Genomic DNA, 20,043 nt, shown 5'->3' on the forward strand with positions numbered 1-20,043 from the left:
CGCGATTAATCGCATGATTGTCCATAGTTAATCGCAAATTAATTACACATTTTTCATCTGTTCAAAATGTACCGTAAAGGGAGATTTGTCAATTATTTAAAATATTATCAACACGGGAGTGGGCAACTATGTCTGCTTTATGCAAATGTATGTGTATATGTATTACTGGAAATCAATTAACAATACAAATCAATGACAAATATTGTCCAGAAACCCTCTCAGGTACTGCATTTAGCATAAAAAATATGCTGAAATCATAACATGGCAAACTCAAGCCCAACAGGCAACAACAGCTGCCAGTGTGTCAGTGTGCTGACTTGACTATGACTTGCCCCAAACTGCATGTGATCATCATAAAATGGGCATGTCTGTAAAGGGGAGACTCGTGGGTACCCATAGAACCCATTTTCATTCACATATCTTGAGGTCAGAGGTCAAGGGACCCATTTGAAAATGGCCATGCCAATTTTTCCTCGCCAAAGTTTGGAGCATTATTTAGCCTCCTTTGCAACAAGCCAGTATCACTGGTACCAGTGAATTCCTTAGGTTTTCTAGTTTCATATGATAGCAGTATCACTCCAGCTTTGAAACTGAGGCCACTGCGAGCAAAAAAATCACAAGTTACGTTACTACGTTAAATAAATTAGTGCCGTTAAAATGAAATTGCGTAAACGCATTGACAGCCCAATTGAAAAATGCTGCATCTTAGATAACTCTAGAGTTCTGAGTTATTAAAGGGGACATATCATGAAGAACACACTTGTGCACATACATTTGGGTATCTGGAATGTCGATCAACCCACAAACTATGAAATAACCTCACGAGCCAATCAGAGCAGACAGGGCTTTTTTGGGAAGGGGTCTTAAAGAGACAGGCGCTAAAACGGAGCGTTTCAGATGTAGGGTGAATCCAGATATATTCGACAGACAGTATGAGAAAAAGAATGTGTTTTTATAACATTAAAGCATGTCAACATGTTCTAGTAGAAACCCAAAATACAAGTATGATCCTGAAAATGAGCATGAGCATGAGCTTAATGATGACATTCACATAGATTGTTAAATCAATACATATTCCTCTAGAGACAAACACAGGTGAGCATCCCACAGGAGACGACCGAAACAAATATTGATGCAGTCATATTTGAATAAACCCATCAATGGCTGAGCAGAGCTGATGAATGTGTTTGTGAACATATTACATGTTGCCCAAATTGCATCCATTGTAATAACAAACCAATTTCTACCTGCTTGCCTTTTATTTGTTCCTCCTTTTTTGCATTCCTGCCGTTTGCTCATTGCCTTCTCATCCCTTCCATTTACTTGAATAGCGGGTCATTTGCGACAATTTGGAGATTTCATTTTGAGGAGAGCAATTTCTGCACTGAGCGTTGGAGAAAGAGAAAGAAAAGGAGGGGGACAGAGGCAAATATAAGAGGGTGAAGTGGGGAGAACACGAGGAGATGGGGGGGGGAGAGAATGAAAGCTGGCAGGGTAATTTCATTGTCTTGACCTTGTTATGCCTTCAGTTAAATGAAATGTTTTCGGGGGCTGATTCAAAGCGGAGCTGTGTCAGTGTGACACTGAAGGAGATGGAGGAGGAAGCAAATATCACAGGAGCTGTCAAGGTGCTGTCTAGCAGCTTCCACTGACTGGGATCGACATGTAGGCCAGAGACTCACAGACTGTTGAGTTCATTCATTGTGGGCGATCAAACTGGGAGTTTATCCAAATACTGTAAGAAATAAAACCAATGGAACCGTATGAGGTCTATGTTTCAGTTTCACAGGTTATTTTCTAACTTTTGCACGATGATTGCTGAAACAATTTATTTCTTTGTAATTGAATGATGCTGTGGGAAAATACTTTATGGATCCATGTATCTGTTATGTATCTGCTACTACTAGTGCTTTATTCCTCCCAAACTCAAAAACTGATACGTCAAATACGCCACTGTGAGGAACCCATTTAACACAAACAGTTTTAGAATGACATTGACAAAAAATGAATTTAAAGGGATAGTTTGGGTGTTTTGAAGCGGGGTTGTTTAAGGTACTTATCCATAGTCTAGTATTACCTACAGTAGATGATGGTCAGCACGCCCCCAGTTTAGAGAAGCAGTACACAGCAAAGCAATGTACTGCTGTGGACGAGGCCGGCAGCAAAACATATTTTAGCTACCTAAAATAAAGGTCCACCTAAAAAAAAAATCAAGTTTAAGTGTACGATATGTTTAGAATATTTTTACCGGTTTACCTTGCCGTGAGACAGCTATACAGTCTATGTTTCTGACTGGAACTGGAGCCGTTATCTACGTTCTCATCAAAGCAACCAGACTCCATGGAAAAACAGTAATTTCACCTCACAGAACACGGGGGTTGCTGGTCTACCGCTGCCTCGATAGGTTAGTTTGTTTGTGTTATTGTGTGACTTTGGTTAGTTCGAATTCACCAAAGTCACACAATAGCACAAACAAACAAACCAATCAAGGCAGCGGTAGACCAGTAACCCCCATGTTCGGTGAGGTAAAATTACTGTTTTTCCATGGAGTCTGGTTGCTTTGGTGAGAGCATAGATAACGGCTTCAGTTCCCGTTGGAAACATACATCTGCCATGTTGAATTTCCAGTATTAATGTTGCAGTGACACTTTTAATCAATTAATATGCAACAATCCTGTTTAATACATAGCCTGTTTTAGTTATGTGTATAGCTGACCAGATGTTTTTGATCAAAAGCCCTGGTGAGCATAGTCAAAGATGGGTTGACCGCATGTTCTGTATACTGCATCTTAGTACACATGGTCTGTATTAAATTGTTGTGACTTTATTATATAATGACTGACTAAAAAGATGGAAAAGACAAGGAGTTCAATCATAGTTTTTTTTAATAATGATTTCAATAATGATTCAAAGGTACTTTGTAGTACACTTACACAATGATTTATCAACGGCAAAAAAATGAATTATAAAGCAAAACCCTTTCTTTGTCTTTGTTTTTTTTCCCCGACCCACGCCATATCTTATATCTCCTGTCCGACTCCACAGCACTGCTGTGTGGTGGTCGCACTGACTGGAGGGTCCCAGAATTGTTGCGTTACATGCCAGTAAGAAAAAACACGAAGAGAACCATGTTATCATGAGGAGCTGTAAGTCAGAGTTAATGAATGCCCTGTGACTTCTTTTGTTCCATTTAAAGAAGGCTACTCTCGCTCTTTCTTGGTGCTCAGTGTGTGGGCGTTCGACTGCGGCGAGTCAAACTATGGGGACTTTTTAAAAATCCACCTGTTAATGCCAAGGTGCTGTGGCGGCACAGTGTTTCTGCAGAGAGGAGGAGTGCTCAACAAAAGATGTAATTCATGTGTTTCCTTACACAACAGTTACAAAATCACAGCGTTACGTCCTGGTATGTGGATGTGCACCAAGCTGGAGCTGCCTTAAATGCTTATACTGAATACTTCTAGTGCTCACAGGTTCTCCTTTTGCTCAGGCTTCTGTAGGCTATTGGTTCTTCTCAAATCCCATTAATGCATCTGCACTTCCAGCCTTGCAATATTAAAGAGGACCTATTACGCTTATTTTCAGGTGCATACTTGTATTTCGTTTTTCTTCTAGAACATGTTTACATGCTTTAATGTTCTCATACCGGCTGAGCTGTGCTGCAGCACCTCTTTTCGACCTCCGTCTGAAACGCTCTGTTTGAGCTCCTGTGCCCAGTTGGTTGAGGGCGTGCCAAACTAGCCGCTAGGCAGGTATTATGCAAAGTGTTACATGGTGACATCACCACATTATGGAAGAAAAACTCCCTTTGAAAGTAACTTTGCAGACCTTTTACATGCACAAAAAACTATATACCATACTAAAGGAAAGGGGAAAAGCACAAAAGCATAATAGGTCCTGTTTAATATATTGAATATACAGTTTATGAATATAGTGTACCCACAATTGTGCCAGAGTTTATGTTTTTTTGGGAATCTCATTTAAGATAAATAGGTGGAAGTGGCTAGTACTTCATCTTGATACAATATTAAATGTGCTTTTTATTGCTCCAAAACAACTGAAAACATTAGACACATCCAAATAGGATGTATATGTGAACCTGTGCTCCAGGCTCCTCTAAAAAGCTCCTTACTCTTCATTTCTCGTGTCCTCTGATAAACAAAAACACTGTATAGTTATATTAAAAGCACAGGGAGCATCTTGTTAACACTGCCTACTCTCCGTTCTCTTTACGGTTCCCAACGGCCACAGAGCAGCTCAGAGAGGTGCCTTCACAGGCACCGCCGAGGGCCAATTTGGAGCGAGACGATAAAGATTCATTAATTGGGAGATGAGAAGAACTCTTGTTTGGCCAGAACAGCTCTTGTTCTCGCTGCCAGGTCTGTTGGGAGCCTCCAAAAAGCCTGTGAACGAGGCCCCAGTGTCAGCGACAAAACAACGTGGAATCCAGTTTGGATCTCAGCACGAACTGAAAGCAGTTTATTAAGTTATCAAATCATATCTAATTTTGTAATGGCTGAGGCTGGTCTAAAGCTAATTTGTGGGCAAAAACAGTGATCGAACATAAAATCTGCCTGAATTAGACGTCTACTACCCCCCCCCCCAACCTCACCCGTTACCAACCCCCACTAAAAAGCCACTTAAAAACATACTGTATTTTCCAAACAGCTAGAGCCATACAGAGTATTCTCACATTTCACAAAGCTGAATAGAGAATCAAATATCCAAATATAAAACCATCTTCCATTATCACACCAATATAAAGCATCAAATTACATTCTACAGTTCTGAACATCAGAGGAAATAAAATGCAATAACAAAACAAATCTTTAAAAAAAAGGTAATGTTCACTATCAAGTGTCCCTGAGGGTGGATAAACACTACAAGGCTTTCTTTAGAAGATGATAAATTCAGGCCATCTTTATCACATTTACAAACATTTTGAACTTTTCACCACATAAGGTCATGTAGATATAACTCCAGTTTAATCAAATTGCTGTAGTGTTTATCCACCCTTAGCTAAAAAAATGCAGAAGCACTTGAAATAAAAAAAAGATGAGAGAAAGTTGGCACATAGTGGAGGAGCTTATGTTAACAACAGCGTGATAAAACACTGCTGGAGTCTGGGGATACGCTGCAATTCAAGCCTGACTTTGCTGTTATTTCTTAAATAAATAACTAGTATACATCTATCATAAATTAGAATTTCAGTTATACTCATTTTCTGCCTGAAGTGAATAAATACCTCTAGATGAATATTGAAAAAATATGTTCCGTTCTACACACTCATTATCGAGAATCCCGCTTCCCTTTAATTACGTTTTACGGTGGCCCATCATCATTTTCTTTTTTATCAAAACGAAGCCCACACTAGCCGCTCCAATGAGCTCAGTTGAATTACGGTTTTGATAAACCTGGGTTGTAAAGATATTGGAAAACAACACAGCGCCCTAATTTAAATGCAGATGAGCTGCCTTCGTCGAGAAATGAGTGAAATTTGTTTTTCGGCTCAGATCATCCACCTCGGTGTTCCAGAAAAACACAAAACATGTACGTTTTGCTTACAAGCTTGTAACATGTCACGACAACTGAAGTCGGTAATTAAACACGATAATCTTGATTATCTCAAGTGAGCAGCAGGAATGTAAACATCACTTCTCGGCAACATTCATCTCCTTATTGATATCTCTACTAATACTCTACTGAAAATAGAATCTCATCAGAATTTAAAGCAGGGGGTATTAATGGGGATTTTGTTTGTGTTTGTGTCCGCAGCAGTAATCCAAACAAGATGAAGAATATAAAAAACACACAGCATAAAACCATGTCTCATCTGACTTTTTCAAAGAAATCCCCCACATCGGTGCTTCTTTGATCCCCCATCATGCCCCGCAACGATACCTCTGTGTTATACGGTGTCATATCACAGCTCAGTTTGGTTTAATTCTCTTATAAATAGTTTAACTAAATATATCTCACAAACCATCAATACACAATACTGTAAATTCTGCAACTTGCCTGCTCTGTATGCAAAACAATAATGCCCTAAAGACACACACAGACCTGCTTAATAACTTATTCCACTTTCTCATAAATACATACACAAACTCCTCTCTTACTTGTAATCAATATAACACAGAACCTAATGTCTTATTACGTAACTCCATCTCCTCTCTACTATATAACCTACACCAACTATACCTAAAATAATCGTACTCTATTGGCTGAGGAAACAACCGCATATTAAAACATACATCTTTACTCCGTTATAAAAAGCAACATTCAAATCAGCAGCTTTGGACAAACTTACAAAAATACTGTCAATGATTTTTAAGACACCTAGCTGTCAGCCCCCCGGGCCACGAGTTTCACTAAACCAACTGCAGCAAAAGTGGATTTATCCGATGAAGAAAGTGCCATTCTCAACAGTAGGGCTGGGTAACGTTTCTAATAATACGTCTTTTTGATTTTCCCGCCTTTACTGTTTTTTTTTGCTATAAAAAAAACAATTTTAAATAAGCACTTTTTACTAAATTGCTTGAAGCATTTACTCGTAGGGATGCGTTTCGTTAGGATTTTATCCATAGTGCTCATTGATTTATTTTGTTTTGTGTGTAAGAAAAAAGAAAATCCCAGAATTAACATAAATATGAAGGGATTTACTGCTTGGCAAATACAGAGAAGAAGCCTCAAGAATTTCAATACCCAGCCCCACTCAACACCTCCCTAAGTGTGGTTTAGGCCAACACTTTTGTTCTCTCTTCACATAAACATCTTGTGATTTACTAATCGCATTGACACTGTTAAAAGGGTTAAGAACGATTTGTGATATCCATCAAATTACACTCACAAAAGGTGTTCATCATGACACATTATTTATAATAATTACGTGAGAGCCTGTGACAGTGGGCTGACAAAACAAACTTCTACCAGCCTGCCCTGACAAGAGCATTCAACCATTATGTCTACGTGGTGTTTACACGGTAAACATAGTTTTCTGTATCAAATCAAATAATCAGGCAGGGCAGTGGGAGAGGCTGCTCCATTGTCACATAGCACTGTCTCCTCAGTACATCACCAATCTGACTACAGATGCTGATTTCCGCGATCCAAAACTAAATTATAAAGCACCCTGAAACCTTGCTTGCTTAAAATGCAGTTTAACACTGGAGGGAAACTCATGGAATTACATACAGTACATCTGGCTCTGAATCAGGACTGCTTTTATGTTTTCATTCACAAAGTATAAAATAAATGACCTTGTGTCGTTTTTTCCTTCCGATCCGCAGATGAGCACATCTGGATTAAAAGTATTTTTGAGCATGGGGATTATCAATCCAATTCTTTAGAGTGCATTTACGCAGCATTTTGGGGTAGAAATCATAAGGAGATCATCTTCCTGGCGAGCATAAGATTGTACTCATCATCATCATGATGATTTGGCCAGAACATGATGGGGAAATATCTATAACTGAGATCTCCCCAGATTAATATGAGTGGTAGCGTTTTTGTGATCCTCGAGGTAAAATATGGAGCAATGGGATTAGTGCAGAAAGCAAAATATCCTGTCTGCATTAATACTGTAGCTTCACTTCTTTCATTTCCATACAGGCACTGCGCATTTGTCATGGAAAATGTTACAAAGTTCACTGGATGTAAAAATCCCCAGACAACTAAAGAGATTGGATTCAAATGCGAGAGGGCCTGAAATCGTATTTTTGTCAAAATGCTTCAACAGATGACAGATTCGTTTCTATCTCCCCGCGGTTCTGTGAGTTTATGTTGAGCTTACAAGTCAATACCTGCATCTCTTTACACCAAATATATACGAGGCCAGGATTCTCAACCAATATCCTTTATAATGACTACTTGATTTTAATATAAGATGCGTGTCACAGAGCCCTTAAAGAGAATAAGATAGCAGTAGATGTAAGCACCAATCCTGTCTTTTTCTGCAGAGGTAGCACACAACTGTCGAGCCTCACCCAGGGGGGCTGATAACACGCAGCTGAAGTGCTGAAGCAAGCTCCCTGTTACACTCTCAGCATGTTTTAAACTCTTCCAGTGACAGCAGCACACAAAAACAACTCCTCCCCGATAACATTTCAGCAATAGTGTTGGTTCGTTTTCTGACAACAGGTCACGGCCTCGATTATAAAAAATTAGATGAGCGAGAATGAGGAACCAATTGTGTCAACAATTATGACTAACAGTTCTTGTTTCAGGCTTTTTTGTTCTGTGTACATTTTGAACCCTCTCATGAGTCTCAGATGCTGATTGTGCGTACCCACTTTGTTTCCATTTGGGACCCAAGAAGAAGTCTTGCTCTGAGTTGTAGAGACATACTGTAGCTACTGGAGGACACCAGACCAGGTTTTGCATCTTAATTAAAGGCAGGGTGGGCGATCTTGAGAAACTAGCAAGAGTACACTAGATTTTTAAAAATGATCCAGCCGAAAAAGTCTCTAAATCTACAGAGAGAGTCGCCAAGTCGGCAACACTGACAGTCAGTCCCTTCAGGCCTCCCTCCAAAGCCACTACCCCAAAATGATCATCATGAACATAAACATATCATAATGAACGTGAACGCCGAACATAGCTATTGTTAGTACTCACAGCTGTCAAGCTAGCAGCTTGTGGAAGACTCTGGTGATGAACGATGAGTGCACAGGCAGAATACGCGCAGCCAGGCAGGTAGGTAGCCCGTCCAATCATTACTTTCAGGCCAAATGTAATGACTGGATGGGCTTATTACAGTCCTGCGACAACCACAGATACCAGATCATTTCATTTATTGATTGCTGTCAGGAGGTAATGCGAATTTCAACTAATAACTATTTTTCTCTAAAATCGTTACCAACCCTGCCTTTAATTGGTGCACTTCTTTAAAAAAAAAAAACAGCAAAAGAAAGTTAGCAACAATTAATGGCACACAAAAATCATCTCCTTAACTATGTCACATAGTAGCTTTGTCACCAGTGGATTGGACTCTGACTAAGAGTTTAGATCAGAGACTGAACCGGGAAAACACAGGAAAAAGTGGGAAAAAAACCCAAAGTGAGAAAATAACACTGCAAAAAATAGGGGAATCGCACCTTTTTTTGTTACTAGAAATGACTAAATGTATCGCTCTCATTACATAAAGAACAATGTCAACTTATCTACCCGCCATCTTCCTTGCTGAATTGTCCACCAGATATTACAGGAGGATGAAAAAGAACAACAATCTAAAACATGATATACAAAACCCTTCAGATGTGCACCTTGTATACGTATGGATAATATTGCTTTTACACTGGAAAATGTGGAATATTTATATAGAAAATATCCAAAACAATAGAAACAGTTTGACATTTACTTTTTTTTACTTTTTCTTTATGAAACCACGTATTTACCCACGAGCTAGTAAGCTAAAACCCTCCCTAACCCCTTTGGCACAATAATCATATTCATATTCATTATTATTATATTGTTGAATTACAAGACATTTGAATAGGAATGGTCACTCACACATTCAGAGTAGTAACACAGTTTCTGTAGTCGTAACACATATTGGTACTGTATGATGTTATAACATAGTTCAAAAACATCTTTTTTTCTTTTTTTTTTCACCTTTGTTGATATGTAAATAAATTCACTTTCATCTGAAACAAAACAGAACTGTCTTTGCATGCCCTTAGTATTTACAGAATCCCTTTGTCTGAGTTTGTTCTTGCTGGCTACTGTAGAGCAGAATATACGACACTCACAAGGAGAAATCAGACTGCATCAGTCAGCAGACGGATGCATGTGCTGCAAGAAACATGGAGATCATGATGGACAATAATACACAGGCAACATTTTGAAGCACTGATTTTTGTTGCGATACCAACAGTCCAATTATCTGTATTTAAGTCAGATATACGAATCCATGTCTTTGCTGCAGATAACATTCCTCGTATAAAATGTGTAAAAATGTTTGTGTTGTGTATAACAACCTTCTGACTCTTGTTTTCTCTTTACTTTGCGGAGGGTTTTCCTCTGTGGAGGGAGCGGTCACAAAGCCAGGGCCCCATTTCTCAAAAGCATCTTAGTGAATGCATTCAAACATACAAATCCTGTTTAAGTGTTGGCACATGTAAGTACAATATATATTCCATTTAAAGGCATAGGATTTCAATACAAATCTTAAATAGCCAAATTATATATTTTAGGTTTTGCAGTCTTTTGCAAGTTCAGTTCTGTTACACAGATATTTATGATTGGAATATTAAAAGGTACAGTGTGTAGGATTTAGTGGCATCTAGCGGTGTGGTTGCAGATTGCAACCAAGTAAGTAAACCTCCACTTCTCCTCCCTTTTCTAAGAATGCAGGAACGTGAGCCGCCGAGTGGTAACGCCGTTCGCCTCGCTCAGAGGCCATCCATACCATAATAACACTACTTTAGGGAGGAACCGAAGTCAGACGACGGCTGGCGGTTTTGTACTCTGCAGCTCACGTTACCGCAGTTTCACAAACATGTTGAAGAACTACAGTGGCCTTCAAGTAAAGCAAAAACATGAAAGGATCTCTCCAGAGCCAGTGTTTGGTTTGTCCGTTCTGGGCTACTGTAGAAACATGGCGGACTCCGTGAAGACGACCCGCTCCCTATGTAGATATGAAGGGCTCATTTTAAGCTAACCAAAACACAACAATTCTCAGTTTCAGGTATACATTAATGAAAACATAGTTATGAATATTTTATTACATGACTTTGTTGAATACTCGATTCTGATTGGTCAATGACAGCGTTTGTACGGTCTGTTATTTCTTTAGCAGACCATTGCTATGTATAACAGACCGTTGCTATCAGATCAGCTGCGTGGTAAACCGCTTCACCGCCAACATCCTCGAGCTCAACAGCATGATGTTGTCATCCTCTCCGTCGCAATCGCACAAACACACGCCTCCTTCCTCTGCTGGACGCAGTTTCTTAAGTAGGTAGCCGTGTAATAAGCGGGATAATGTACAGGGAGCGGAACATTGTTGTGAAATAAACCCTTACAGCTGTGCATTATTGATAGATCCCCCAAAATGTTGCACACTGTTCCTTTAAATTTGCAATTGGAAACGATATACTACTATTGCCAAATACCTTTTAGAGAAAATGTGATTACCACTTGGATTGTGTTCACTCGTAACATTTTTTCACAATGCATGAAGTATGACATTTGGGATTACTCTCATGAGGCCAGATGTTACTTTAAAGCAACAGATTGACATTTTGGCAATTCACTGATTTGCTTTCTTGCTGAGAATGAGAAGATCGATACCACTCTCATGTCTGTCCGTTCAATATGAACCTCTTTTATTGTTCTGCCCCTCTTTGTCTGAAAAGAGTGGAGAAGTTCAAAAAGGTCTTTTCACCTGAGCAAACAGATGACGCTGGTAGAAGCTCTCCCAGCTCGAATCTATCAATCTGTGCCCACTAACATAAGAGATGATTCCAATTAATCCCATTCAAAGCACCGTCTTTGATGACACTTGCGTCATGCTGACACATTGTATGGAGAAAATGTCATGACGGGGATCCAGCTGAGCCTCACATTATGCTTTGCCAAATGTCACACACGCTATATATACGCTTTGTGGTCAGATTTCTGCCACCTGAACATGATTTAATGACTAAGATGTTTATGGTAAAACGAGGCCCGGTTTTGTCAATCCCTCCTCTCCCTCTTTCTCGAGTCATAGACAGAGATGTACAAAAAGGTTTGGTCCCAACTGCTTCAGGAATCATGTAGAAAATATACATTCAAACTTCTGAAGAAAACAAACTGGAAGAGTAAAAAACACTGAAATACTGGCAGGATAAAAGAAAGAGGGACTGAGGAAAAGAAAGCGATGTAGAGGGGACAGATTGGACGAGAAAGTTCTTCAGAGTAACATACAGTCCGGTATGTTAACGCAATGCACTTTTGTCAGAAGCATGTTGGATTTTATCACCAGAAAAATATCCATAACCTCTCATATATTTACAGTGTTTTTCCCTTACATTGTATTTGTTTGTGTGTGCTCACTCCTTATGTGTTTGTGTGTGTATCAGTAAATATATATGTGTGCCTTTGATAGCCTCCATTTAGTCCGTACAGGCTTTTAGGAGTCTTACATCATCAATACTCTTCGATTTCATGTTTCCAATACATCTCATTAACGAAGATACAGCAAAAACATACTCGTGCACGCACACACACGCACGCACACACATACACACGTACATACAAACTCTAATTAGTTGATAGCCATGTTACCTTAAGGCCACTACCCAAACCTAAATGATGTGTAGCTCTAGACCTTCGAGAATGATTTGTGACTTTACAGAAAACTCTGCAAAGTCATAGTGGCCCTTTTTTGCAGTTCTTGACGCCCCGCTTGTGAGAAACTGCACTATGAGAAATACAACGTGGGCGAGCTTCTTATACTTGCATCTCACTGCAAACATGTAAACACAAACACAGCAGACTGTCGCAGCTTGGTGTCTTCACCAACCAGCCCTCCACGACTTTTTACTCCCGGTATAGGGGACGAATGGATTTCAGTCTTTCCATCCCAAACTCTTCACTCAAGTTGACCGTGTTGTTTTTGAGCGCTCCTGCTCACTTCTGCGTTTTTTTCTTCGCGTGCCTCACAGTGAGGATGAACTCTGGCTGTAGTTTCTGAGCGTCAGTCTGCTGTACCTGGGCGATGGGGGAGAGGGGGGAGGATGGGAAGGGACTGGGGGGAGACACAGACCTGTCTCCGAGACGGGTGAGCCGCTGCTAGATGCCAGGGAATCGCGGAAAGGCGACGGCGGAGTCAAAGCAATGAGCTCCTCCTCCAGCTCCCCCCTTCTCAGAGGGGAGTTGGTGAGGCAGGTGAGCATGTTTCCTCGCATAGGGGAGAGAGAGGGGGAGGTCTGGGTGTGAGGCGGCGGCAGGGGGTAAGGTGAATGAGGAATAGGGTGAACGAGACAGCCACCCCGGCCACCCATGCTGGACTCGACCGGTGGGAGGGGCTGGACGTCGGCGTAGGTGGTGACGGTCGGGGGCATCGGGATTTCACGGGGCAACAGATATGGGTCGGCGGGGTGAGGAGAAGGAGGCGTGTGTATGTGCGAGTGCGACGGAGAGGATGACAACATCATGCTGTTGAGCTCGGTGATGTTGGCGGTGAAACGGTTTACCACGCAGCTGATCTGATCCATCAGTGAACTCGGGCCCTGTCCCGGGTGATCGTCCACAATAACCAAACGGCCGTCACTCCCCACGACCAGAGAGCCGCTGCTGGCGGGGCCGCAACTGCTGCCGGGACCGCAACTGCTGGCGCCGCTGCTGCCGCCACTGCAAATGCTACTAGGGTAGTTTGGAATACCAACCATCATGGGCTCCTCCCCTACGCCTGCCCCGAAGCTCTGGCTGACCGTGCTGATTGGTGAGGGCGTCTGCGGCCGGTATGTGATGGAGTAGCGCTCCTCTACTTCAGAAAGGTCATACAGGGTCTTGTCCGTGATGGAGTCAGGATGAATGGACAGGGAGGACATGGAGGGGAGGGAGGGCAGAGGGATATGTGGGTGCAGGTCCCCCCCTCCACAGTAACGCTCCTCGGATGTTTTGGAGAAGGGCTTGATGACGGCAGTCTGATTGTTCTCCTTCTTCTTGATGTGGAAGGACAACCGTTGCCACAGGTGGTTGCCACGTGAGCCGCTGCGCTCCGTCTGCGCCCAAGACACTGATTTACCGTTGGAGCTGGAGGGCAGGAAGGAAGTAGGAAGGAAAAGAGAGAAAAGAAAGAAGGGGCTGTTTATAGAGCTTGGAGCTAGATTCACCACCTTCAGTTAATTAGCAGCTTATTGCCTTTTTTGTCAGTTTGATGTGGAAAAATAAATTTTCTGATTAGAGATTATATAAACGAAAAGGTAGGCATACTTTTATTTCATTATTTTCAGTTTAGAGGCAGCAAAAAGTGAATTATTGATTTGCATAGTTGTGTTTAACGTTGTGTTTAGCTCCAGACTTTAGTTTGACAACAGGATGTCTAAATGAAAAAAGGAGCACTGAACATTATATTCTTAACATTTACAACTGCAGACTCTACTTTCTGTCTAGCAGCTGAATGTGGGCATTATAAATATTATTATTTTATACTGAACATTATTTACACTTTCTTTCAAATAAAATATACGGTTGTTTTTGTTTAATATTCTACTCAGACAATGTAGATGTGACATTTCTTACTACAGTAAGTGATTTCAATAATTTTCATATGTGTTAACCCAATACATGTTAATTTATTGTGCTGTTTTTTTATCAAAATGTATTGGTTTTAAAGATATGCTTTGGAAATGATTAAAAAAAAAAACAATTACATAATTCAAAACAAAACATTAATTGATAATAAATAAATAAATAAATAAATAAATAAGACTATTACCAATAATAATACTACATTTATTAATTATATTATTAATTTATTTTGCTGCTCATCATTAGTTCAGGTTAATCTTGATAGCAAATCTAAAAGCTCCCGTTAGTAGTCAACTAGCATTATGAGCCAAGACACTGTTAGTGGTACATTTTGATACAGGTAAAAATTTGTTTTAAAACTTCACTGTAACAAAACCAAACATGGCAAAAGCATTACATAAACTGTGCCAGGTCTTTATTAGTTCCTATTTATTATCACACATGAGTAATGTCATTTAATAGATGCAAACATATTTAAATGACTCGACCACAGGAAATCAGTTGGACTTCATATGCAGACTAATTTCATTACAATTCATTTTCTGTTCTATTTTTTCCAGACAGTATGTTCTTCGTTTGTCTTTGTCAGGTTCTCTCTCCCTCTGTCTTACAATTTTCTCCACTTTTCTCTGCTTCACATCAGTCTCAGCGCTGTCCCCTGCCTCCCCCCACCGTCTCTTCCTCTCATCCCTTTGTCAGGTTAATTAGTGTGATTAATCTATAGTGGAGCTTCTGATTAAACCTCACACCACCGTGGCTGGGGGTGAAAGGAACTCAAATCACCCTGGGGACACTCACACATACAGTACGTAGACTCACGCACACACATCCATATGCTGCACATGTCGACCTACACACACACAATGCTGTGATCTACTCATTTGATCCCATAGGAAGAGTCTCTGACAGAAGGCTTTAGAGCAACGTAGGCCAGACCTGCTACTGGCAGAAACACATGTTGCACACACTAAAGGAGTGCGTGATTGACCATATCTTACAGATATCACATCCAGGCTGATTTTAATGTCTAGTGAAGGTAAACTATGCACTCTTCAGTAGTTCAAACATTTGGTGGAAACATCAGTCATATATTCTTTTTTAAATATTCTTCTTCTCCCCCCCTGGTCTGCTGGTTTCATGTCTGTCTGTGTCTGTTCAGTCTACACAATGACAGCATCTCAAAGGCAACAGCTTCCAGCCCTGCACTGAGGAGATAGACAGCCCTGCCAATTACCACCACCCACAGGGGAAGATAGGACCAAAAGAGATGGAAGAGAGGGGAAGAGAGGAATAAAAGCAACCAAGATGGAAGCACTCCTGACATAAGAGCGTGATTGAAATCTCGCTTGCCGTGCGGGGTTGAGCTGGAGTAACGTGCTGACAAACGAAAATGTGTTCTTGTCTTTTTCCTCCCTTTTCATTCTGGGCAAGTGGCTGTGCGTCACTCCCTTTGTGTCCTTTGATCGGTTCCCCGTCACAGTAGATGGCTTGTGGATGGCCTTAAGCTGGGTGTGAAAGCTATTATGTCTCTCTCCTTTTCCCTTTAGCGTTTTCTTCTCTTTCTTTACCATCACTCTTTCATCTCTCTGTCCATTCAGATTTCTCTTTCCAATTTTCTCCTTACCCTCCCTTTCCTCAGCTCACTTTCTCTCCTTCTTTGCCATGTCTCCATTAGGCAATTGTCTGCAGTTCATGTTAGGGTCAGAAGAACAGTCAAGCAGACTCAGGGGAGTTCAGGGAATCAATCTCTCAGAGAGATCCAACACACACACACCATAAAGAGTCTCTGAGTGGGGCCATTACAGAAATGGTGCCTTGGACGGCAACTGAGGAGAAACCTGGCATTAACCTGGCCAACGAGCCTCTAATGTACACACACACACACACACACACACACACACACACACACACACACACGCATACCTGAGTGTCTCTCCGGTAGAGCCTCTGCGTTTCCACAGGTTAACCAGACTAGAAGAACGGCTGGCGGCTGAGGACGATTTGCCGTCGCCCACGTGCATGCGCACCACTGTGCTAGTGGTAAAGGCACTGCGCACGTTACGCTCTGGTTTGGCTAGAATGATGTACACCTGTTATGAAATAAAACATGATTTGTGTTAATTAAATGTTGCAAAACAGTACTAAAAAAAAGTCGACGACTCAAATTAATAATGTATAGAAAGAACAGACGCCTACATCACTGCATCTGTTTTGTGAAATAATTTGTGTTCACAAAACTTGCCTTTTAATAAAATGCTCTTTTTAGAGGAGTGATGGAGACTGTCATGACTCACCTTTTTAAAGTAAAACTCTAACAAAAAGACAATTCTCAAAAGAAGCAGCAGCAATTTGTATTTATTGATTGTAGTTCTGCTGTTGTTAAAGCACAAACGGTCTCCTTGAAGCTGCACAGGAATATCTAGCTATTACTGTTGAAGTGGGAGAAAGCATGATACGTGATAGTATTCTAAATTAGCCGTTTCACTTCAGTGCAGACAAGTTTCTAATCATTTATTCAAAAACTTAAGTTGAACACTCACTTTCAATGACATGGTGTTTACTGGGAGTGCTGCCCGTGCATTACCACTTTAATGACTGTCAGACTGTCGATAAGAAACAAATACTTTGGGGTGCTTTATCACCACATTTAAGTACTGCATTCACACACCAAGCCAAATTATAGTGTACTGCATGCACAACATGAGGACCTGTGGCAGGATGAGTATGAAAAAGTAAATGTTTGCAAAGAAAAACAAGTTATTCTTTTGTGGTTCTGGAAGGGGGACATACATATTCATATAATGGGACCGAACTGCTCTTATACAAATAATACAGATTGACTTAAATACTCAACAAGGTGTCCTGACATGAAAATTAACCCATCGTGGTGATTACTCTCCTGAGTCCAAGATTTTCTACATCAGAATATGTCAGGGTGTATTATTGAGGTCATAACTTGGGTATGCAAAAGATTGTGGTGAGTTTAACATATTGTTAAGTCTGTTTCAACAGTGAGAGGTAAAGGGATAGTTTGGGTGTTTTGAAATGGGGTTGAATGAAGTACTCATCCAAAGTCAGTGTATTACCTACAGTGAATGACGGTCGGCACGACCCCAGCTTGGAGAGAGCCAGCAGAGGAACATATTTTAGCCACCTAAAAACATCAATATCAGTTTGAGTGTACGCTATATTTAGAGAGACAGCTCATTCCGACGGTGAACTGAAACCACTGTATCCATTTATGCTCTCGTAAAGCCACCAGACACCATCGATTAAAACAGTTATTTTACCTCGCAAAACACGGGAGTGTTCCGATCGATTGAGGCAACGGTAGACCAGCAACTCCCGTGTTCTGCGAGGTAACATTACAGGTTTTGTTTCCAATGGAGTCTGGTTGCTTTGGCGAGAGCATAGATAACGGCCTTCAGTTCCCCGTCTGAAACATGGACTGTAAAGTTGTCTCACGGCAAGGTAAACGGGTGAAAATATTCAAAATATATCGTACACTTAAACTGATATTGATCTTTTTAGATGGGCCTTTCTTTTAGGTGGCTAAAATAAATTTTGCCGGCCTGTCAACAGCAGTGCATCCAAACTGGGGGCGTGCCGACCGTCATCTACTACACTGACTATGTTTAAGTACCTCATACAATCCCACTTGAAAACACCTGAACTATCCGTTTAACTAGTAATGTAGCATTAAGTATCATTACTGTTGCTAGGGTTACCTACAGTTTAATACACCTTGTGGACTGATTTAGAATGATTACAACCAGAGTATGTTCGAAGTTTGGACACTTCAAAACCATTCAGACATTTTCTGAGGCTTAAAGCAGAAACTTAATGTTTAAGGAGACTGGAAATGAAGATCTAGATCAAAGCAGTGAATGAGTGAGATGAAGAAACTGTGGATTTTAGTTTCCGCCTTACCTTGGGTACGAACATGCAGCACAGTGCCACAGTGGCACTGAGGCTGACGCTGAAGCACATGGTGATAATTTTGTAGTTGGAGCCAAAGTAGATGGGTACGAAGGCCAGCCAGATAATACAGGTGGTGTACATGGTAAAGGCAATGTACTTAGCCTCGTTGAAATTAGCTGGGACGTTGCGAGTCTTGGAGAGAGAGATAGAAAGTCAGAGAGAAAGTATAAGCAAATATTCGTACATTTCTTTATTGTTGTTGAATCGTTCTGTAGATTCTGCCTTAAATTAGGAAAATAAAACAAAGAAAGACACTGTTAGCTTTTGATTACAGGCCTTTACAACCAGAATACATGCTGCTACACATTACCATTATAAATCTGATGCTAACCTCACCATTATGTGCAAGTGAGTTGTATTGGTTTTCTCTGCTGCTGTGTTCATAAACAGTCAATTTATTTGCTTGACGTGAAGTGTATTTCAGTTTTTGTCTCCTTTTACCATTCTGCTCTCACACTCTGCAGGAAATGGATGGCTGCAGGCCACCGATAATCAAATACTGACTTTATAATGCGTTTGGTCCAACAGAATTTCATTTACTGCTGTTGAAAGTAGTAGAGCACCAAACACAAACAGTGGTTCAATCATTGCTTTTCACGCCATGTCTGTATGACTTTTTCTCATACATAGCAGCTTGAAGTAAGACACATACTGAACATATTGGAAATGTAATATGTTATGTATGTTCCTACAAATAAGAACATGTGACTGATGCTTTTATGACTTTCATTTTGATATTGTCATTAAAATCAATCAATAGTTACAAACACTTCAACTTGTACCTTGAAGGCATAGAAGGTGCAGCTGAGGATGAGCAGGCCATTGTATCCCAGCGGGGTGACCACGCCCAGGTTATTGGTGTTGCAAATGAGGTTGACCTGGCGGATGCTGGGGTAGTCATGGATCACCTGTAGAGACGTAGGAGGAAACGTGTTGGTGAATGATGTTTGCAAACATTTGACAAGAATGGCATTAAAATAGATTGGAGAAGCAGTAGAATTTAACAAACTAACATTTCCATTCATTATACTGCCAACTTGAGATATCGAACATTTTAAGTCTGCTGGCAAAGAATTTATAAAATGCCAGAGCAGGACTTTTTAAACTGTTTTGGACACAGACAACAAAAATGCTTTAGATGAGATTCTGACAGTCTGATGATACCTGTTGATCTGCTAATGCTGTGGGTCAAAAGGTCTTAAAACCATTAGTGATGTAATAGAAACAGACTGATGGAAAAGGTATGAGGTAGCTTCTACTGCTCTTGATTCTTCTTTATGTTTCTCTCTCTAATTTGTCTCTTAACCAAAGGCTGCTCGATTATGGCAAAAATCATAATCACGATTATTTTTGTCAATATTGAGATGATGATTATTCAACACAATAACTCATTGACTTTGGAAACATCATGCATTTCTTAAACTTCTTTCATTAATTGTCTTTTTAACAGTGGATTTTCTTGAACTTTAAATATAATTCAACTGAGAACAAATAAAAAATAAATGTAAAAAACGAGAGAAAAATAATAAATGGATGTATATGTGTATATATATATATATATATATATATATATATATATATACATATATACAACACACAAATATATACACATATATAAATATATAAACACATATATTAATAAATAAAATATAAAATAATATATAAAAATAGATTAGATCAAAATAAAACTACTTAACATAAATTTCAATAAATAAAATAATATAATATCAAAATAAATTAGATTAATAATTAGATCAAATATGCCGTAGTTCACTGCCACAACCTACTGAAAACGACTCAACATATATTCAACATTTGGTGAAT

General features: G+C 40.2%; 1 protein-coding gene across 4 annotated transcripts in view; it reads right to left on the minus strand.

Annotated features, from left to right (window-relative positions):
* Positions 1-10,734: 10,734 nt before the first annotated feature.
* Positions 10,735-20,043, minus strand: part of grm5b (glutamate receptor, metabotropic 5b) — a 77,698-nt gene continuing 68,389 nt past the window's right edge. For all 4 annotated transcript variants that reach the window (XM_037775941.1, XM_037775943.1, XM_037775940.1 and 1 more), the window contains 4 exons: positions 19,002-19,127; positions 18,169-18,351; positions 16,162-16,328; positions 10,735-13,740 (listed from right to left, as the gene is read on the minus strand). In XM_037775941.1, coding sequence (XP_037631869.1) covers positions 12,642-13,740; positions 16,162-16,328; positions 18,169-18,351; positions 19,002-19,127 — 1,575 coding nt within the window. In that variant the 3' untranslated portion in view covers positions 10,735-12,641. The remainder of the gene's footprint in view (positions 13,741-16,161; positions 16,329-18,168; positions 18,352-19,001; positions 19,128-20,043) is intronic.

The sequence above is a fragment of the Sebastes umbrosus genome, chromosome 7 (assembly GCF_015220745.1).
Source record: "Sebastes umbrosus isolate fSebUmb1 chromosome 7, fSebUmb1.pri, whole genome shotgun sequence".
In the NCBI taxonomy this organism is placed as follows: domain Eukaryota; kingdom Metazoa; phylum Chordata; class Actinopteri; order Perciformes; family Sebastidae; genus Sebastes; species Sebastes umbrosus.